Source organism: Aedes aegypti, chromosome 1, assembly GCF_002204515.2.
Source record: "Aedes aegypti strain LVP_AGWG chromosome 1, AaegL5.0 Primary Assembly, whole genome shotgun sequence".
In the NCBI taxonomy this organism is placed as follows: Eukaryota; Metazoa; Arthropoda; class Insecta; order Diptera; family Culicidae; genus Aedes; species Aedes aegypti.
In genome coordinates, this window is record NC_035107.1 from 11854019 (window position 1) to 11877836 (window position 23818).

Here is a 23818-nt window from a genome sequence, read left to right on the forward strand (position 1 = left end):
AATAAAGAGTCAATAATAATAATTCTTTGAAAGATTCTTAATACAATTTCTCGAATCATCCCTCGAGGATTTATTGGAGTTACCGTGGATGAAATAACGTAGTTGTCGGATTTCTTGAAAAAAAAATCCCTGAACAATTTTGTTCAAAAACTCTGGAATTAACCTTTGCGGATTTTGTTTGTAAAAAATCTGTAAAAATCTTTGGAAGATCTCCTGAATGAATAAAAACTGAAAAATTCGGTTGAAGGATTAGTTCTTAATAGAATTTCTCGAATCATCCTTCGAGGATTTTTTGGAGTTACCGTGAATGAAATAACGTAGAAATTCTTGTCGGGTTTCTTGAAAAAAAAAAATCCCTGAACAATTTTGTTCAAAAACTCTGGAATTAACCTTTGCGGATTTTGTTTGTTAAAAATCTGTAAAAATCTTTAGGGAACTCCTGGAATAAAAACAGAAAAATTAGGTTGAAGGATTAGTGGAAAAAGGAGGAATTCCTAAAATAGTGTTTGTAAAACAATTCAAAGTAATCCCTGCGTAAATTACTGAAGACAGTAACGTTGAAGTACTCGGGCATTTCCTGCAACAAATTCTGGAGAAATTTCTAATGATTTTATTTTTTTTTTTTTTTTGAATAACCGCTGGAAGAATATCTGGGAGAATTGGTAGAGGAATCTCTAGAAGAATTTCTGGAGAGATCCCTGTAGGAGGTCTTGAAAGTATTCCTGAAGAAATCTTTGGAGAAACCAGTATTACTAAAGCTTTTTCTTGAGCTAATGAACAACGCTGCCGAAGATGCCTTTTCCGTAATGGTCGGGATACAGAAGAGATACAGAAATATCTCTTGGCTAGAATAATGATAACCCTTGAATTACTGAACAACTTTGCTGAAGACACCATCTTTCTAATTGACCAGGATCCTGAAACATCCACAAAACAAACGTTTCATGCTCACTAGCGCCGCCTGGTGATGAAATTTCACTTGAGCAGTGTTGCCAGCTACGACAGAAGCATGAACCCGTAATGAAAAACTGGATTGCAGTTGAAGGGTATTCCTTTGATGTTGTTGTTTTTTTTTTCTATTCCGCTCCAGTTTTATGGTTTTGATCTTTTCTTAATTCATCTTAAAAAGTGTTGCCAGCCATATGAACATTTTTGCTTCAGCCAACTGTATGGATGCAACATTTCCTTCAACTTTGATGAACATTTGGTATCGTTATCTTTAAAATTTATTGGTATCTGCATATAAAATCCCCATGTAATTGGCTCTTTTGCTAACAATCGAGCAATGTTGCCATCTATTACCAGAATATGAACACTTGTATGGTCATTTTGGAAAGTTCTCGATCCATGCTTCAACTTTTAAGAATGTCTCGGATCTGTAACCCTGATTATTTTACGAGCCCCGATAGCGGTCGTAAAAAGAGGTTGGGGTATAAACTAAATTGTTCCTTGAGGGTGGGACAATGTGGCCACAAGGTTAGAAGCTTCACTCGTTGAAGGTTGTTATAAAGGCCACGAAAAGAGGGTTCGCATTTAAGTCCGGGAAAAGTGTAAATTGTCTTTTAAAAAAAAAATTATAGAAACTTTCCCAGAAGCTTTTCGAAAACTCCAAGAATCATGTAGAATTATCCCAAGAAATTTTAAGGAACTCTTTCAAGAATCCGTCCGCAGCCCACCAAGGAAGGGAACATACCTTCAAGAATCTCACAAGAAATACTCTGAAAATTTTTAGAATTCCAAGAAAACTTCTTAGGAAACTTTTCTGAAATACTACAAGAATAATTAATTTCCTGGAATGCTCCGGGGCTTTGCTGCGAATCCTAAGAAAACTGTTCTAGAGTTTCTCCAGCAACTTTTTATTCTGCCAAAAACCTAAACAAGAATTCTTCTGGAATTTTCACTCAAACTCTTCTAAGCCAAATGTTTTTGTGCAAAACGGCTTTTTGCGATATGTCCCATAAAAACATTAGACCACTTCTTCTTGGCATTACGTCCTCACTAGGACAGAGCCTGCTTCTCAGCTTAGTGTTCTTATAAGCACTTCCACAGTTATTAACTGAGAGCATTCTTTGCCAAAGTTGCCATTTTCGCATTCGTATCTCGTGTGGCAGGTACGATGATACTCTATGCACAGGGAAGTCAAGGAAATTTCCATTACGAAAAGATCTTGGACCGACCAGGAATCAAACCCAGACACCTTCAGCATGGCTTTGCTTTGTAGCCGCGGACTCTAACCATTCGGCTAAGGAAGGCCCTTGCGACTAGTATTGTAACCATTCCTGCTATGATATCGAAATCATCAAAAGACAACTTTTGCTGTCTTTTGTAGATAGTATTATTCGGCATATTTATACTGAAATGTACCACTTTCCACCACTAAGTAGTCGTTTTCAACGCGGCAGACCACACCACAGACAGAGAAAATTAAATTAACCGCACGGTTGCTTGCTTTTCTTCGCCGTTTAATAGAAGAACAAAAATGGTCAATCCCCCTTCCTACCTCCCGAAACCCTCCCCTTGTCTCACTTACCATTCCGTGACACGTCCAGCTCTACCAGGTTTTCAAAGTTCTGAATGTCCGACGGTAGTTTGATAATCTCATTGTCGCTGAGACCGAGTTTCCGCAGCCGATGCAGACGAAAGAAGTTCTGAAACGAGAGAGTGAAGAAGAAAAACAAGGTTAATGTCAAAAAATAGTAAACAAATTTACACCACTCCATTACGACACCCTCTTCCCCTCTCTCGAAGGGCGAGGAGTTGGTGCTGAAGTGGTTCGTTATGGAAAGTAAATATGCGATGTGGTTTTCACCCCTCGTCAAACCCAACCAACACGACGGGTCGTTTGGGGGAGCTTTTTGTCAAGCGAAGCACAACTTTGTGGCGTTGTGACGTTGACCCGATCATTAGTATTTAACAAGAATACAACAGCCTAATATATTTGTTACAAAATTGTTCATAACGAAATGTTTTACAAAATTAGCTGATGAGATGTGAGAATAACAAAAAAAACGAATTTTAGGCTTTTGGTATCACATTTTTTACAGATTTAAATACCTTTATATCAAACTAATAACACAATTTACTATAATATATTACAATCATCTTAGTTTCAGTTAAAAAAATATAACAATATTTGTTACAAACATTACATACAGTATGTTTGAAGTGTCACCATTTTTTCTAAAGTCTCACTCAACAGTGAGGTCAAATTTCATTACCGATCTGAATTCCACATACCGTTGTATGAAGGGCCAAAAGAAGTGGTAGCGGACCCGTAAGCAGAGACACTTACGCGAAACCCATTACATGTTGGATATAACATATTTAATAACAAATTTTGTTATATTTTCGATTAATTTGCTGAATTTATTTTAAAAAATATAACAGGTTATGTTTTAATGTATAATTTACCTTGAACAAAAAAAACATTCCTTTTCAATTATAGCCGACTTTGTAATAATGTTTATATGGTGTTCCGAGACCACTCAAAAGCGAAATATCAGAATATACCAAGCGATGATGCGCATAACTATTTGAGATATAATTGTGTTATGCCTCACCGATCAGGATCGCGCGCCGACTATGATAGACTCAGCTTTATGCATACGTAAATTTGGGGCACGACATTGAAAATTCATGGTTTTGTTTGCAGCTCTGGCTACCCACCGCCTGCTTCACCACGACAAAGGTGTTGGTGATGACAAAGCACAAGTAGCATTGGATGGTGAATCAGGCGCCCTTCTGATAGCCATTTTTTTCTGCTATCCATGTTGGCGATGTCATCGTCGTTGTAGTTTGGGTGATGCCCCATTGTTATCGTTTGAAGTTCTCTATACACGGTGACAGTTTCCAGCTGAATGACATTGCGAAAAGCTTGAAGGTCTGACTGTTTCTGATACGGGGTCTTGAACCATCGAATAGAGATACGTACGGAGGCAAATAAATACTATGAAGTTTATGTGGTGTCTTCAACGATAGCGAGTTTTCGCAATCGTTATACCTCTTTAAAACACTAAAAACCATTAGAATACAACGACAGAAGTAGGACCAATGACATGAGTGTTGTTAAAGCCCATACTATTAAAAACAGTTAATGGAGACTTCACTTTATTTTTGTAACAACAATTTTCTCGCCTCAGCGACAATATATCTTATTATTGGATCATCGAATGAATCGAGTTACAACATTGTTCTAAATGCTTAGGGAAGTACAGTTTTCACTGAAAGTAATATCTTTATTACTAAATTATAGGTTCACCTTATGTTATCAGGTAGTTTGTATGCAATTCACCTCCCACTAAGCAGCAGTGCTTTTATGGAAGAAATTTCTCCGCATCTATTTGTTTGATATATTTTGATATCTATATAAGGACTTTAGCCCTTTATAAGTTTACCATATGTCATATGGTTGTGTTATAATCCAAAATTCCAAATAACACAATAACAACAATATCCTATCGTGCATGGTACCATAAGAGCCATCGTATCATTATGGTGTTAGGTAGCAATAACCTGAATTATAATCATATGCTTTCTATTAAGTTTATTGTCATAACCATATATTATAAAGTTTTAACGCATTCAGGCTGAAATTCACGTTAGTAAAGCCAAAAAAATCTGTCCAGTGCTCGACGAAGCCACTGCTAATCATGCTTTTACCAGACTCCTCGATTTCCACGTCATTTACTGGTTCAATAAACGAAATTTCGCCAAACAAGAGCAAGAATTATTTGTCTTAATTTGCCAAACAGATAAAAAACCCTCCAGACACCACCTGCTATCTCACAGTTCGTAAGATTCACTCTCTCAGTTTGTGGTTTTACACTTTGGAGCCACGATATGCTGACCGAGTCGAATCGAGATCTTCCCTGTGTTTACATTGTAAACTCTGCGCTAATGACCATAATTAGCCATAGCAGAAGGAGCAGCGCCGGCTGCACAGTTTAGCCCATATTTTACTCGAATGGAGGATCAAACATCCAAGCTGAGGCAGGCGAGGAAATGTTATTGAACTCTCCATATCGAGGAATCCTCGGCACGAACGTGAAATTCACACGCAATTACGTAACACACCTCACGGTTGGGCCTGACTGGTTCTGACTTGGCGCGTGTGAGTTCGAATTCGCAATGACGGATGGACAAGCCGACAACAGCGGCTACAAGCTGGTAGGTGCATGTGTTCATCGGGGCTCGGGTGCATATTAGTGCCCAGGGCTGGTATCAACTGAGAATTACTCCAGAGACTCCTCTTAAGATACCTTTAGGAAATCCTTTTAAAAATTTTCCAAATGAAGTCCTCAAAGGATGTATCCAGGATTTTCCCAACAATGTCTCTAGAAGATTGTGAAGAAATTCTTTATAAAATCCGGGAGGTATTTCTGAAAGAATACCCAAATATATTTCTCACAGAAGCTGAGAAAGGTTCTCCCAGAAGCTGAAACTTCTGTAATAGGGATTTATGGGATGGGACTTTCTGCTTACTCTCGAATTCCACTTTTGAGCAGCTCTCATATTATTGATCAATAACGGCCCTGGCCAAAATCTTACAGTCAGTTGGAATGTGGAAGGAATGTTAGCGTGTAATGATTGTTGCTACTAGAGACCGAGAACACCTCTGCATCTCCACAATCACCACGGCGAAGGCTTTCCCTCCAGTACACCAGAAGACATTACTTTGAGAAATTCTAAGGCTTTTTTCTGGAGGACTCTGAGAAGAAAATCTTGTAGATTGTTTACCTCTATAATTTTGCAAGGAGAAAAGGTAAAATAGAGACCATTTTTATAAGAGACTAAGAACCCCGTATTAAAAACAGACTTTTTAGAGACCTGTTACCAGCCCTGCCCCGTCTGCCTTGCTACCAAGCCAATACTAATGGGTGGTTGTTGTTCAAATAGCAAACGCACGCGAAAAGGCTGCTGCTGCTGCTGGGAGAAAACTCAATAATGGATTCCCCAACTGTCGAACCGGTCGTCAGCGGCGGTGATGATGATGAGGAAAAGCAAACATAGCCTAGTAGAGTAACATGTTGTTGTTGTTGTTGTAGGGCAATAGGGAGTTATTTCCACTGGTGCGCCAGCCGGCATTCAACACATGCTTTTGAGAGACAGTAAGTGGAACCATTGCCGCGGATCTCAGATTGGCAATGAAACTAGTTTGCGGTTATTTTTGGGGTGGAATCGGTGATCTATTTCGCGATACGAAGGTCAAGAGTCATGGGTCTAATATGAAATCAACGTTGTAGGCTGGTAAGATTTGATTGAATTGGCAGGGAGAGCCAAAAAATAATCACAATAAGGAACGATAAAATAATGATATAATATATGGTTACGGAATATACTGTGTGTAGTTGTCCCAATGAATAATTTTCCCAAAAATCTTATTACTTCAGCAAAATATTCGAAATCGAATCAGAAGTTAAGCTTTCATCGTGAATTTGAAAAAAATAACTGTGAGGTTACTCAAGAAATTCAAGACTTTTCAAATTAGCTTTGAGAAATTTGATGGAATTTTTAGTCTTTTGAAAATACCCATAGAATTTAAGGAGAAACATTGAGCTAAAAATATGTTGTAAATTTCAGTTTATGTTCATGCACATAGGGAGTCGATGCCGGTTATGGATCCTATGCGTATTATGGAACCCCTACAGAGAAACACAAAATTAACACTCAAAGCAACCTTATTCCTATGAAAATCCACCGGGGGAACTTCGATTGCATTGTTAGTCAGCAGTTTCATGCAAAATATTTGGTTTGAGACACATAATCAAATGGAGGGTCCATAATAGGAAACGTCAAATTTGTAAACATTCCTATTAAGGTCCCCGGGAGGGTCCATAATAGACATTCGGACAACAGTTTTCCAAACGCATATTTCGCTGAAAAAATCAAATGATTTTGTATGTTTTACAGGCGTACTACGAAGTAAAAACATTGAACTTGTTGTTAGACTCCACTAAACGTATATGCGTCTGAGATATCTTTGAGGGAAAGCGTCGAGATCGAATTTCAGCTACTAAGGGGTCCATTACTAGCATTGAAACCCTATTTGGAGCATCAAAATAAACTGAAATGTCAACGACAAATCGCTTATTTTTCAATCGAATGCACTTTAAATTTACACGATCATGCGACATTCAAGCATTTTAACAGAGGTGCTGCAGTCTAAGATTACGCTGGATAGCGGTAGCAAAACAATTTGTCTTCGAAATCAATTTCTATCAATATCCGTTGAATTATGCAGCGACTAAATAAGCTTTGTTGGCTATTTTCTGGACCATAAAACAAGGACATTGAAACTGTCGATTAATCTAAATGCGATTTGCATGAAGCTCGACATTCACAGAAAAGCAGTACGAGTGCGATCCAAGAAAATATGGAGACGCCTGAAAGCCAACGATTACAACGCAGATCTCAAGCCCTTCGTGAGTGCAGACGTTGAGTTAGATTATGCTGATCTTCAGGAGGAAATCAACTCTGTTGCTAAGTCATCTCAAATCAAGACGTCGGAATAACAGTCCAAATCAATATGAACGGGTTGCTAAAGATAAGGTATCTACCAAAGATTTAAAGAAAACTCCACAAAAAAGTCTATGAAAGATTTTCTCACAGATTTTACAAATAGGGAAAATGGAGGGTTTTCAAAGATTCATCTTGGTATTTGCTGAAATTTCATAAGAAAGAAAAATCCAAGGAAATCCGGTGAAAACTATAAGAATTACTAGTAGAACTTACAAAATGAAATGTCGTAGAAGAAACTTTTGTCACCAAAATATATTCAATCATTAAAGATTTCTTACTTCAGAAATCTGAAAATTAATCAAGAATTTGTCTATATAAATAAGTTTCCAAGAAAATATGTCATAAAATGCACTTGCAATACGCTCGGTATCTCAGGAATTCATGGAAGATCTCGTCAAAAACATGCCAATAATCCTGGAAGAGATTGCTCGTCACTCTCCTCAAGTCTGTTCCACTTAAGGTGAAACATCTCGGAATCCAAAGATGGCCGTCATAATGGCCGACTTGTGCCCCTACTCACGTTTTCAAAGGCACTAAACTTGAGAAATAGTTGGCAAACGTTTCTGATCTTCTTATTTTAAGCTTTCTGCTAGTGCACAAAGCCAAAATAAGAAGTTCACTGTTGTTGAATGCTTCCTTCGCGAGATTTGTGCCTTTGAAGTTTCAGTGCAATCTTAGAAGTTGATTCCAAACTGTTTCACCTTAACATTTAGCCGCACAAAATGAGTGATTTCTCCAAGAGAAAAAAGAAACATGAGAGAACTTTAGAAGAAAAATATGATTTTTTTTCTCTGCGTATTCTAACTTTTAGTTGGATTCCACCCATAAAGTTTAGCACAATACTATTGTCTGGTTCTCAACCTTGTTGTAGTCATGACCCCCTTTGAAGCTTTACAAACGTCTCGCGGACCTTTAAAGATCAATGTTATTGAAATCGATATTCATGGAATCTACCGAAGCTCTCAGAATAATGCATGAACTAGGCAGGCACTCCTATAAATCATGTCTGTAGTCCACAGAACTCTTCAATGCAAGAATTGTGCTATGATTTTTAGGATGAACCCACTAAATATTGAGTCAGGAACCTTCCTAGTATCTTTCCAAGACAACAACAAGGAACTTCCATAAACGATCTTTACAAAATCTAAAAAAAAATCGTTTGGGAAAAGTAGAATTAACCACTTGAGCACCTTCATCATTCACTTGACCGCATGAGTTTGTTCTCCATCCAATTGTTTTAAACTCAACAGTTAGGCGCAATTATGTACGGTTTCCGGATAGAGTAATGGACAACCTGGCCACTTCCACTTTGGCACTACATACACATATTGCGGCCGAGCTATAGGCTTTTCAGATATCAACTATCTGCCGACAGGAGAATTCGCAACAATCTTCTAAAACCTTGTTAGGAATTTCCGCAGAAATCTATTAAAAATCACTGTGAGAGATATTGGTCGAAAATTTCAGTTTGATAACAGTTCAGAACACAAAGTATTGAACAGAAAGTTCAATAATTTGCTACTTGGTAATAATTATCCCTTGAAAACAACAATGTTAACTCGTTACAGCACCCTAGTAGGGGTCCGCGAACCACCGATCGGGAAGCCCTAGTCTACCTTATCTGCCTATTTTTTTTTTTAATTTATTTCAAAAGCAGACGATGTTTTGTTGTACACTTCTTTTTTAGGTTCAATAGCCCGAATTTTTTCGATTGGTTGGATATGTGGACAATTTGGTAAACTATTTCTAGTTAATACTTTTCTTAATAAAATTTACATTATTCTGCTAGTACCATTCTATGACATCTCGACCGTAATAGCAGCTGGCCGAATTGTCTGAATTTCATGTTATATTTGTACGATTCAAAGAATGGGAAAATTCTATTCTGAGGACGCTTTTTTGTAAGTTTGTAATACGTCCGGTTTGGAGCTGCCGAACAGATTTGCCTGCACTGTCCATGTTCGCATGATCGACGTAACCACCAACACTATCTATCATTGTTAGGGAAATGTGCTTTTGTGTTCCCGGCTGCATTCTTGCATTCGTTAACAATTTCAGTCGAATAATCTGTGCATTTGCTGATGATTGTCTTTCAAAAATTGACTGATGAAAATTTTCGTTTCATTCCATACCTATACCAACTAATACCGCATACATCATTTTAGCCAAATAAACAGCCAATTTGATAAAGTAGGCTGTTGAAAAACGCTATGGATCGTCCCATGCAAAATGACAGTTCCGTTCACTCTCGTTTTCCCTACTTTTCCGGTGAATATCCTGGGGTTTTTATACATACAAACACGTCGGAAACCTTGAGGATCAAAACGGAGAAAATATCATTCAAACACGTTGACCCGTTCGTAAGCCGTTCCGTGACATACAAACACAATTCCATTTTTATTTAGATAGATATATGAGATAATTTAGTATTGCAATATACAATATGAATGGTTTTGCAGGTAAGATTAAAGGGGAGGATGGGTTTATAAGGGGTTTTCTTTGTATGCTGGTCAAAAAATGTTTTTTCTTCTCATGACCCCTAATATTCCTAGAAATAATTTCAGGCTACGCCACTGCACCATATAAATAAAACAACGAAAAGAGATAATATATTAACTCTTAAACCTGGTTAAAACGCTAAACCAGTGTTCCCCAAACTTGTTTGACTTTCACCCCCCTGGATGTCAATATATTTTAGAATCGCTTTTCTGATATGTAATTTATATTTTTTAACCGCTATACTCAGGGCTGGTAGTGAAAAGTGGCACCAAAAAAAGTTATTTAAGTGACCAGATTTGAGAAATAAGTGACTAAAAAGTGACTTCCGATTTTCGAAAAAGTGACTGAAAGTGACTTGAAAATCAAAACGTACAGGTCAAAAAAATCATTAATATGAAAGTCAAATCATCAATTGAAATCGTCAAATAACTAGAGAGACGACTAAGTTAGCTGGGCATTACAAATTTTCATAGGTAGTACGGCGCATATTGCGGCCAAATATGAGATCTGTAAAACCCCACTGCCGAAGTGAATCAAAACTAGAGGGTCTTGTCCCGGGAATCCCGGGACAAAAATCCCGGGATCTAAAAAATCCCGAATCCCGGGATATTTTTGAAAATCCCGGGATTTCCCGAAATTGCATATTGAACTAGAAAATACTGTTGTATTATTTTCAAATAATTGCACAGAACAAGCTGCATGTTTTTCCGGTGACTGTTGATACAGGAATGTATTTAAGTTATTGCATTTAGCTTACTCAATAAGCGTTTTTATTGAGATTTAAGGCCACTTAAGGACTGTTCATTTTATAAAGTGAACACTTCGTTTATGCTATATCTTTTTATTTATTGATAAAATCGTAATCGGTTTTCTGTGTATCGTTGACCTATTATTCTAAAATGCTATGAAAATATAAAATCTTTGAAAATGCTTTTGTTTGAAGAGCTAAATAGTTTTTCCAAAAACGCTTAAAAAAAGCTGTCCGTCAAAGTTTAACATTATTTTTCGCAAAACAAAAATCCTTATTTTTATGAACAAATTGTATGTTTGTATCCTTTACTATTCTACTAAAGGTAAAGCTTTAAAAATATCAATTATATTCCACCATTCTATGACATTAGGTAACTTTAGTGATTTACCCATTTATGGCCAAATTTGCTGACACACCATCCTTTCACTCCCAGCAAAAGAGAAAAGTAAAAAGCGTGTTCAAAACTAGTTTGGATTACTAAAGAAACTATATTAGTATAAACGAAAGCTAAATCATGAGATTAAACTACAGTCTTAAGTATAAATTTTACTGTCTATGGTAGTTTTACTAAAAAGTCTCATACTTTTAAAATCATGTACGCATATTTATAGATCTACAGCAAATTGTAAACAGTTTTCTCCGAATTTTTCAATTGGTAATCTCAGAATAACATATTATGAAAATAATATGTGGAAAATAAAATCGATTTTATTACAGCAGTGTTGCCAATTTTGATGATTGTCAATGTACTTTGATAGGTCTTCTAAGAATAAAACAATTGTGTTTCTGTTGTGCTTTGAATGTGACGTGGGGACTTACTAAGTAACTCTATGAAGGCGTAAGTTATTTTTCATATTAATACTATATTAGGACTTCCGTCAGGACGTACTTTTACACAAAAAATTCTACTCATATCAATTCCCATCAAATTTAAAAAAAATTTCTTTAAAGATATACGGGAAAATTGATTTTATTATATCTGTAAAATTGTTGCTCCAAAAATAACTTAATTTTTTCCATCAGGCTTCTGATGATGCTTTCGAAGAACAAGCCTTTTTTGAAAATAGAAAATATAAATTATCGAATTTTCCAGCCAATTTCTTACAATCATTGATTTTGATAACCTCAATAAATCGACCGATCTAATCGTTGTTCCATATTCGTGTGAAATTTAATTATTTTGGAGAATTTTTATTATCACAACATTGTACAATACTAGTCGAACGATGTGCAAAAAACCGATTGAAATTTCATTGATTAATAAGAAAGATACAGCATGCACAAGGTGTCCACTTTATAAAATGAACAGTCCTTATGCTTGAACTTGATTTTTTTTTTGTATATTGGTTACGTAATGTTCAATCTATATCAGGTTACTCTACGGTTTGTTCCATTTGTCAAAAAATTCTTTGGTGCTTGAATTATTCATTATATTAAAATTTTATTAATGCTATTTCATCTTTTCGTACCGTAATCCGGGGTAACATTGATCAGCGGGGTAACATTGATCGGGATGACTCATCTTGTTAAACGTTCAAATAAAGATTTATTGATGAAACATTTCCGAACCATGAATGGTGCCTCTCTTTCGTATATTCATAAGCTAATGATAAATAAGGTTTTTGCCAAAATTGCGTTTAGTTCATGCGCAAATTTGACAACTTTTTGAAACAATGATTTCTATCATTTTCACTGACACTACCGAAAATTCATGTCTCACATGAGTTCTGCAGACGATGTGATCAAGGAAAATGCGGGTGTTACTAAAAATGGCATCGCCGAAAACGATTCCGTTGTCAAATCTTTCATAAGTTTATTCAATTAGGCAACATTAACTAATAACTATTACAAATGTAGAATTTCCTGAGGAAATTGCCTACTTTTAGGCGTATTCCGCGGTTCAAGGTGTTTTTAATTTTGAAATAACTCAAAAAGTAAATGACTTGTAAGAGTTTGGTCTTCATATTCGGCTTCAGGGGCCCTAATTTTAATAAGTAACGACATTTCCAATATTAGCGAACGTTGTTTACTTGGGTGATCAATGTTACCCCATATCAGCTGAATCAAAAAATCACTAAAAACATTTATTTAAACATGTTTAAATCTTTCGAAAAACAAAATAAAGTACATAGTTAGGAGCGGTGGGTGCCAGTACTTGTTTTAAAAATATGAGACTTGTAACATTTGTATTGTGAAATGAAAAATTTAAGAAAAACTAAAAAAAATGATCAATGTTACCCCGGATTACGGTACCCGTTTTAGTTTGCTCAGTGTACCTTACAATTTTCCAGGACGAATATGCCTGTGTTTGTCATACCAACAATTAAAAGCATGGAGATTCAATTTGACACAACAACCTCAATAAGTTGCATAATCATGAGAGTAGATTTTTAAAGATATGGTAAAATTTAAGAGTGATTGATATCACCTACACTATACCTAGTGGATCATTTTTGTTTCAAATTAACTATAATAAATGCCCGTTGACTTCAACTGCAGATAGGTGAAATATCGATGAATGAAATCTAAGACAGCATTGTTTTTGTCTATTATAATTCAACTTAACCTTCTGAAACAGGTTCGGGTATTGTGAAACTGCTCTATAAGACTAAACAAAGCTTCAATACGCGCTCTGGTCGATCTATAGCCGTTTTGGAAGCATTTGTTTTTTGTCCCGGGATCCCGAGAAATCCCGGGATTTTTTCGAGTCCGGGAAACAAGACCCTCTAATCAAAAGTGCCAAGAATAGGATCCGGCTCGCTATCTATGGTATATGCTTATTAAAACGAGTTTCGAAAGTGAGAACATTTGGACCGCAAAAATTGAACCATTTCGTGTGAAATGTTTCCTATACAAAGTAGAGTGACCGAAATTTAAAGCTGTCCGTAATATGAATCAAAACGGTATTACCAAAGAATTTTGTTTTGTAATGTAAATTTTAATAAGAATTTAGCATATTTTGTTAAATAAAAATTTAGTAATTTCAGATTTTTTCAAACTTCCAAAAAAATGTCATTTTAAAAACAGCTACAATTTAATTCATTATAAATTGTGTAGATTCTAAAACTTTTCCATGACTTCAAGTCGATAAGAATTTAAGATTTAGTTTAGAAAATTTATAAGCATACAGGTGAAATTCGATCAATTACAATATTCACAGAATAAACATTTCTATTTCACTTCATAAGATTCCCTCAAAAAGGCGCGGTCTATATGTTTCACAACTAACGCTGCTATCTAATAAATCAATATTTTGTGCACTTAGATCCAGGAGAATTGAATATTTTACCATTAGTTAATATTTCCAATTAAAAAAAAATTATAAAAGGGAGACCCAATGGTTGACTTAAGCCTGCGTGAAATTGAATTTTTTTATGAGTAAGTTCAATGGGTGGTACGTTTGGCCGAATAGATCTTTAGCATAAAAAATAAAGGCTTAATAGCTTGTTCTTCTGAGTTACACTGTTAAAGTAGTTGATAGCACTAAGCTTCTCATATTTCAATAAAAATACTTGAACACTTTCATGACTTAAGCTAAGTATGCTGTTTTATTCAAGAAAAGTAAAGACATTTCTTGGCTGAATTGGTCAAGAAATTTCTTACAGAGAGTCCCATTTAAAATGTCATTTCTTTTCAACTGCGTACTAGGATCGAAGAAATGTGATTTTTTTAAAGAGGCTCATTTAAAATTTATTCCTAGAAACAATTGATAAAATATATTCATATATAAGAAAAATGGATGTATACTTTAGCCAAGGCCATTTTGAAAGGTTTGGTTTGCAATTAAAGTCTATCCTTAGAAGTATGATAAATCTTTATTCTCAAACAAAACATTCAATAGTTATTCTTTGTTTTGCGATTTATTGATTTTCAGCTATATTATAGATATTGTGAAATTTTTAGGAGCCAATGTTATGAAGCACATTGGATAGATTGGTTACGATTTTCGAAAACAAAGAGAATCATTGGAATGCATATTTTAAAACGTAGTATTGGAAAATAGAAGATAAACATCTAATTATCCACCACAAGATATAAAAATTCCTACTAACACTTCAGTCGTCGCGCTATAGTATGTGGTACAACACTGGTGAAAAAACCTCGCTTTACGATCACAACAGCAGCGTGGTGGTTCAGACGATGGTCAACCACGCGACGACTGGAAGGTTAAATTAAATTGCACAAGATGTTCAAAAAGGATAGTAAACATTTAAACATTTAGTTTTACAACAACGAGCTTACACCATACTAATAATAACTTTACAACTACTACAAACTACATGGAACTCAATGGAAGATTAACTTTTTTCACAAGAAAACTATGAAGCAATAATTTGATACTGAAATTATGTTGTACTTGTAATGACCTACCTTAAAAATTAGTCTGAATTAAAAAAAACACTCAATTTTATTCCGAAATTTCTGCTCAAAATAGTTGAAAATGTGACTTTTTGACGAAAAAAGTGACTTTAGTTGAAATGGCTTCAAAAAAGAGACTTTAAAGTGGCTGGCTTCAAAAAAATGACTCGCTACCAGCCCTGGCTATACTGCGTTGAGATTCTGATATACATCTTATAATAAGTGTACGAAAAGCTGATCAAATTATCAAATTTTACTGGATGAGTACTTTATATGTAATGAAAATGTTGACCATTTTCGATTTCAAACCACATATGGCAGATGTTCAAACAAACTGGACTAGGGGATATTTAAGCCTGGTAATAAAATGTTAAGGACTTCAGCAATTCTGATCTATTTTATGCTGATACAGATGTTTGTTCAAATAGTTAAACTCAAATACTACACTGAATAATGCAAGTATCTTGTTGTTATGAATGCTTAGAGTACGTTTTCCTGAAATCACTAAGAACAGTTGGTCCAGTCTAAGTACGTGAAAAAAAAATCCTTGACTTGCATATCCATAAACGTGTCGTGGAATAAATATCATATTCTTTGACTGTGCAGTATCAACAAATCTATCATCAGCAAAGGTTTCTATAAATTACGATAATCGATAATTATTGAAATGATCAACTGAATTACTTTTACCAAATTGCGACCATCCATTCCAAAACTTGAAAGCAATATATAAAGAACCAAAAGGGATTAGCCGATTAATATAAGATTAAATTAAGATAAGTGATTTCACTGCAACATAATGTAATAAGGTGATATATTTTCAGGAATTTAAAAATGAGCAGTGCAGAAGAAATTGTACGTGGATACCATCAATAAAAACAATAGCTATCTAATCCTAAAATTTCCCTATAAGAAAGTCATTGAATCTTTTCTTTTTTTTTTTTTTGAAATATTTGTTTTTGTTTCGCATGCCTATTGTCTTTAGTTTGGTAAACATATCTTTAACAACAAATTATTTGGATCTACGTTATCGTTAAGGTAACTTTCAGTTGATGATTCATGTTTTAATTAAATGTTTCGCATAAGGTACAACATAAACTGAATGCATTGTACCAACATTGTTCTTGATATTCGTGAAGTTTTGCCTATTTAAAAATGAGCATGCTTAGAGGCATCAACAAGGAGAATAGAATCAATCATTCTCCAAATGCATAAAAGTATAATCTTCTATGAAAGAGAGTGTTTTCTCCAAATTTTTTGAGTTCTAGAAAGATCTGGGCGAAACAGACAAAATGTACACAATCCAAGAAAATATAGCGTTGAAAATGTAGCTTGATTGTCTATTCACTGCACTTAAACTTTTCCCCTACCGATAATTTAACTATTCAAAAATGCAAATTTGTAGTAGACGAAACTTCACCTCATGCAAATTGATTACGCCTGTTTTCTTGTTTATCAAAGTGATGGCCGTATCTGAAATCGAAATCAAAACACGGCGATAGCAAACGGCGACACTGCAAACAAAAAAAAAACAAGGCGAACATGGGGGGCTTAATTGAAATCAGAATGTAAACACGGCGCAAAACTAATGGGCGATACTGAAAATAATATCGATTACAAGCTCATAACATTCGGCGATACTGACATTCTCGAGTACGTTTTTAAGGCGAAACTTTATATGATTTTCCAAGTACGAAATAGCTAGGTAAATTGTAGGAGATGTGTGTGATATTCATGAGGATTTTAAAACTAGGTTTATGAAATGTGACAGGGTGTCGACCCAATTTTGAAAATAAAATTCCCTGACTTTCCCTGACCTTCCAGTCGTTTTCCAGAAAAATTCCAGACCATGTTGATTTGTTTGTTTGGTAGAGTTTATGTTTTAGGTCGTATGAATAAACTGAGCAATAGCTTTAACGATAATTTTCTTCAAGCTGATATGATAAAACTGAGCACTTGGGTATGTATTTTTCAAACTCGATAATTCATATTAATAAAGCTGTAAAAGCTTATTAGAAGCTAAGTAAATTCTGAGTCATCTACTGATCATATTGAAATCTTCAAGCGCAAAAGTTACTTTTCAAATTGTAGAAAACGATGTATTCGGATATTGAACTACCTAAGATATAATTTCACAAGTTTCAGGTATAAAAGGCAATTTTGGACACCTTCCGCAAGCTGATTATACCATTTTTCATACATAAGTCGTCACTCTATTAAGATCATTACTATGCTTTTTTATTGGCTACTTCTTTTCCAGGTAAAATTACAGCCATTGTCAAAGAACTTTCTTTGAAAAATTTATCAAGAAATTCTCAGAAATTTCAATTGAAACTCTTAAATGTATTCTTCCAAGTATACCTCCAATACTTCTTTCTCCAGGAACTCCTCTAATATTTCTCCCAGAACCTCCTAAAATGTTTTATCCAATGACTTAATTATCACAAAGAATTATGTTTTAAGAACTATTACGTTGTTCCTCCATAAACTAGTCCAAAGATTTTTAACTAGTTTAAGAATTTCATAACTACACCTTCAGTAGGAAAATTCCGGTGCGTATTTTCTTTGAAGAAAAGACAATTTTCTTGCTGATGAATAATGGAAGAAAGTTTCTTCTCTTTGAAGAAATTGTTCACCGGAATTCAACTTCAGGAATCTCTAAAAAATATTGAAGAATTAATTTACGTCATGATTTTTTTTTCCTAGAAATTAATTTAGAATCCATAGGAATATTACAGAAATACTTCAAACAATGTTTAGGGATGACATAGACACTTTTTCCAAAATGTATTATTTTTTTCTTAAAATTCTTCACCATGATTCTTTACAGGTAATTTATGTTAGTTTATTTTTAGAATTCCGATGTGATTTTTTTAATTCAAGCAACCGTACTCCCCAGAAATTTATCTAAATATTTTTAACGGAATGAACTCTGGAATTGAATAACGCGCTAATAATAAGTTTTCAAATGTTCGTTTTAATGTGTCGTGCCTCCAACAATCCTCGATTTAACTACATTAAGAATGAGTATTCGATGAGTATCTTCCAAGTACTTTTTCGGGGGTTTGTGCTAACGTAAGAACTTCATGTACACTCACAGAACGCGACACGAGATCGGACATAACACATATTGTTCTTACAAACAATTAAAATAGGATTTAAATTCACATTTTTATTCGACCGGCTTCGAGCTCGATCTCGGGCCCATCTACGGGAATATGTCCGACTAACCTTCCAAGTAATCTCACAAACTATCAAAGGATTATCGAGCAGATTCCTTCAAATTAAATTCCTGAAAGTTCTGCTTCCATGGATTTTATGCATTCACAAACATATCTTAGATAATGATCTTCATAATTTTTGGAGAATTTCCTGTATATTCTCAGAACAAAAAAACAAACTGGACATATCTGTAAGTAAGCTCCTGAATAAAATCTTGAAGTAACGCTTGGAATTCGCGATATTTCCATAAAATCCTGGAAAATTGAAATTGAAAAATCAAAATTGAAATAGACAGCAAAATGGACAAATATCAATATTAGAGCACTTTGCGGTATTATCTTTATTGTTTCCAGAAACGGCATGATAAAAAATTCAGGAATTATGTCTTGCAGATTTGTGCTCTTGAAATTTTGAGATACGGTTTTCATCTTCCCCTAAATACGAGAATTGTTGTTATCTATATTTCATTTTATCAGTTTAACTTGGATATTTTGGACAAACTTGTAAAGATTGACATGATTTGATGAAATGGATTCATATTTTTTCCTCAAGATTTTGAAGAGAAGACAATGATTGGATCTAGCAAACTTTAGAACTAAATATTAATAAAGCAAGCTGCGCCAACTTTGAAGAAATTGTTTAGAGAACACTGTTGTTGTTTTTCATTTCAGAAAAATTTGGATTCTAAGAATAAGTATAGGTAGTAAAGTACAGCTCACTCTCATATGCATAAAAGCATCTTCTCAATCAACTTGTTTGATGTTGTAGTATTGAATATTTTTCCCTGACCTTTAGTGAAATTCCCTGACTTTCCCTGACTTTCCAGGTCAAAAATCGAATTCCCTGACATTCCCTGACTTTCCAGGTTTTTCCAGGTAGTCGACACCCTGTAGTGATTTGAAGTGAGAAGATTTAAGTTTGAGTATATTTTATCCAATTGGGATTACAAATTGAGAATAAGAATTTCATTGATTATTTTCTTATTGTTATTGATTTGTCAGATAGGCCCTTATCGCGAATCCCTCTCGAGTTGTTGCTTTTTAACGCCTCTCATACTAGCAATTTCACCCCCTTTCTGGTTTTTTCGCCAGGTATAAGGACAATCGAGCAATCGAAGGACAGAGATTAAAAGGCATGACAACTTCCACTGCTGGTCACGCCTATCTTCTGACACCAATTTCAGCGAATCTCCAACGTCCTCATTGTTGTCAAGGATTGCGGATTACGCGACAAAACCAACTCAACCATGACTTTACAGTACATCTGCAGATGCTACACCAAGGCCCAAGGAAGGTCCAAAATCAACTTCTGTTGATTAATTGCATTTGTATGCCAATTTATCAAAGCCCCTCGAACGAATGATCATTTTACGTTCTTCCAACGTACATGCGAATATGAGTTTAGCTCTGCTATCTGCTTCGGAGAGATAACTCTTGCGTCGATATTTGGGTCGGATTTTCCCGAGCATCAACCTACCATCCAACAGGTGGATGCTGCCTTGCTCCACAAACGCACACATACGACGAACCACACTGATTGATTGGGAGGCGGGGGCCACAATTTCCATCAAAATGCATTCACCTGCAGCAACTCACATAGCGAAGCTTCAGCATTGTGTGGTTTTGCATCGATGACGGTTCGGATGACGATGACGACGATGATAATGTGCTCAATCAGTCATCTACGATTGATTGAATTCTGGGGGTTGGGGTGCGCAGTTGGTTGTGCAGGAACGACGGACGGACGATGGCAGAAATGTTAAAACCAGAATGTGCAAGTGCATTCTCGTTGCACTCCATAAACCATAAAGAAGGTTATAGGCGTCCGTTCATGTCGGTTGTCATCATCGTCCTCGTCGTCGTCGTCGTCGTCGCCATTGTTGTCGTGCAGAGAAGGCAACAAGTGATGCACTATATACAGTATTGGACGATATATTTGCAAGATTTTTGTTTTTCCATAAAAAATGATCAAGCTTAGAGGGTAAGATCTAAGTTATTTATGAATTACTTTTTCTTTTTCTTCCTCTTGGCATAACGTCATCACTGGGACAGCACCTGCTTCTCAGCTAAATGTTCTTAAGAGCACTTCAACAATTATTAACTGAGAGTTTTCTTTGCCAAAGTTGCCATTTTCGCATTCGTATATTGTGTGGCAGGTACGACGATACTCTACATTACAAAAAGATCCTGGACCGACCGGGAATCGAACTCCGAAACCTTCAGCATGGCTTTGCTTTGTAGAACTCTAACTACTCGGCTTAAGTTAAGTCTGATATGTTGTGAAAATTCATTCAAATTTATCCACAAATAACTAAGATCTAACTTTCTAATATTGATCATTTTGTATGGAAAATCATAAAAGTTCCAAATATTTTGTCCTAAACTGTACTATAGAGGACAGCAACACGGCATGTACATTGTACATTCAACACGTTGTTGATCAATTTTTATTATTTCTCCGTTCCATTTTCATCATCCTCGTATTGAACATTACTTTCGCTGTTGATTCACCTCTCTCTCTCTCTCTCTGTCTCTCCATCCCTATGGGGCCCTCAGGCAGGCAACAATCAGATAAAAATGCTAACGAGTGGGAGAGGTCATCATTAATGGGACACCGACGACGACAACGACGGATGGCGAAGGGGATGAGCAGAAGCAACCAGGGCGGGGGGATAATTCACAAAGAAAATGGGGCAACAAACATGCAACCCGTAAGTCCTTGTTCGTCCTCGGAGATGATTGGGAGAGTGAGGATGATCGCAGGTCGTCCATTAAGGTGGCCCAGTTTTATATTAAAATTGTCAAGCTGTCAAATCTCAAGTCATAATCAACCAACCAATCAAATGTGTTCATCTGGACGACTGAATCTACTGTGAAAGTTTGAGCGTAAGCGGTCAACTCTAAATAAGCTCGAAGTTTGTTTGACCATTGGTGGCACTGTAGTCAAGACGGGGTCGATGGTCTAATGGCTACCGCCTCTGCTTCATAAGTAGGTTCAACCCCAGGCCCATCCTTTTCCTCGTACTAATTCCCTTACCCCTATTTCTTCCCCCATGAACTGGCGTAGATGCAGAGGTATATCCGGTCTACTGTAGGCCAGTATAAGTGCAACATCAATTCCTCCCCCTTTTCCTCATTGATCTGCATTCTGACGTGGCAGGCGTCATTTTTGCCTAAAAATAGAAGATCAACAGCACTTATACAATAAGGGTGTCTGTTAGCCCCAAGCTGTCATCTGGTTGGTTCCTTATGTAAGTGAAAATGATCTGGAGATACTGAAATAGCAACCACGGGCGACCAATCAAGTTTAAACTCAAGCTTTGAGTTGATGGATTCCGCTCAAACTTTCATAGTAGCTTCTGGAGTTCCAAATGAGCAAATTAGGGGGTGTAACTTCAGATTTTTTGTTGATAATTATGGCCCACCCTATTGTCCATGTTTCATTCCAGCAACCGCCGCCTCCGTACAGCTGTGAGCGTTGACACTCGAGCTCTTTGGTCTGCAAGCACCAGCAATGAATCGCTGCCTCTGGGTGGGATGGGGACAGTTCGATAATCATTTCACTTCCCGACTGAGCGATGAAATATTAATGGTCGAATGCACATTGAACGAACGGACGAATGAGCATGGGCTTGTCCAGAGCCGCCCGCCTTTCGTCGAGTAGCTGTGATGGAACCGGGGATGACGAAACCACGAAATACAAAAATCGATATTAATGGACAAACACACATTGGATCCCACGCGAAAACAAATGAGGAAAGTTGTACATATTCCGTTGAGTGCAGTTGTGAGATGCTGATGTTGATACATGCGAATTGGTTTCAAGTACGACATTGGGCTATTGTCGACAGTGTTGAATGTTTTCAGGGTAACGATCTTTCAAGGATTGATATGGGGTGTGAATTGGTATGCAGTTTAAGCTTCCTTTGATAGTTCATTGTCTTATAACGATCTGCAGTTTCACTTTTATTTGCGACTGATTTAATGTATAACAAACCTCACACATGACTCTTACTGAACAATATTGTTTTTATCAGCTCAAAATATTGATGAGTGTAGCCAAATGTCTTACAAACTGGTCGTACAGTCCTTACTCTTTAATCTATCTTTCTTTTATTAAATAACTCCAACAATTACCCCAAATCTGCTGCAGTTTCTTTGAAGACTTCTACAGATATATCTTGCAAGATTTCCCTAGACGCAGCGGTAACACGCTCTTACGAGTTGGATTTACGCTACACGAGTTGGATTCTAACCGAGAAGACGTTTAACTGTTTCGCAAATTTCACTTCAATTTATTTATTTTATTTTATTGCAAAGTAATCTTCAGTTGGTCGATAGTTTTTATCACAAGTATTCCTGCTTGTATTACTTTTCTATGTTTTTTTTTAAATTTTTTTCAGTAATGTTCAAAGGTACTTACTCCAAAGGTAAAGGGTTGCCGCCACCAAATTTCCATTTTAAAAATCCAGCTTTTTTCTCGGTTTTCCTGGTATAATTTCAAGATGTTTCCCGGTTTTCAATTGTGCTAAATGGAAGACGGATCCTATTTTCGGTACAAGTGAAAATTTAACAGGGAGGATTTCTAAAAGGAGCTGGACCCATATTCAGGGTGGCCACCAAAATCCAATTTTCAAATTCCCGCTTTTTCCCGGTATGTTTTTCAGTATTTTCCCGGTTTTTATTTGTGCTAGTAAGGAGATTTTTGTCAGTTTTTGCTCACTTTGGTAGTCTTTTTTTAAAGCTACTGAACCAACATTTTTCAACATTACGCTTCTTGCTTAGGTGTATCTTACTGTCAAAACAATTGCCCCAGATGCCAAAGTAAACCATGCAGGGTCCCAAACAGTTAATGAGGTTGAAGATATTTCCAAAAGTTCTAATCCTTTGATTATTTCTTCATGAGAATGAAAGGTTCTCTAAACCAAATAAGTTTATGATGAAAAACAGGATAGATAAATAACTTCATTTGAGAGATTTACCGGCCGAGGCTGGCACATCTCTTGAAAATGAAACGAAGCCACACACTTTATTTATTCTTAGTCGATTAGTTAGCTTATATCATATTACAAGCTCTTATATATAAAGGATTGTTTTCAATGACATCTGGACTTACTTTCAATGCGATATTTTTGAGTGCTTAAATCTTCTAAAGTTTCTCAACTTCGATGTTATAGAGTTATAGTGAAGTCCAAAAAATGTTATCCCTGACAGTAAGAGGAAATATTAAAAGTAAATAGAAACATCGTTCACCGTTGGTAAAATAAAACATTTTAATGAATAGTCAAGTCAAATCATTAATATTTAATAAGACATATTCAATGTACTATTAGTGGTGCACCTAAGGGAAAACAGCTGAAACTATCTGATAAAATCATAAAATATGTGATTTTAACTAACCAGTCCTTCTATCATTTAAATGTATGAAATTACGATTTATTAAAAAAAATCCCTGCAAAAACCGGCGCAA

General features: G+C 35.8%; 1 protein-coding gene across 23 annotated transcripts in view; it reads right to left on the minus strand.

Moving 5' to 3' along the window:
• The window catches only part of LOC5574328 (protein lap4), a 302572-nt gene that overhangs the window by 228830 nt on the left and 49924 nt on the right, over positions 1 to 23818 (minus strand). For all 23 annotated transcript variants that reach the window (XM_021838909.1, XM_021838924.1, XM_021838930.1 and 20 more), the window contains exon 3: positions 2531 to 2648. In XM_021838909.1, the coding sequence (XP_021694601.1) occupies positions 2531 to 2648 (118 nt within the window). The remainder of the gene's footprint in view (positions 1 to 2530; positions 2649 to 23818) is intronic.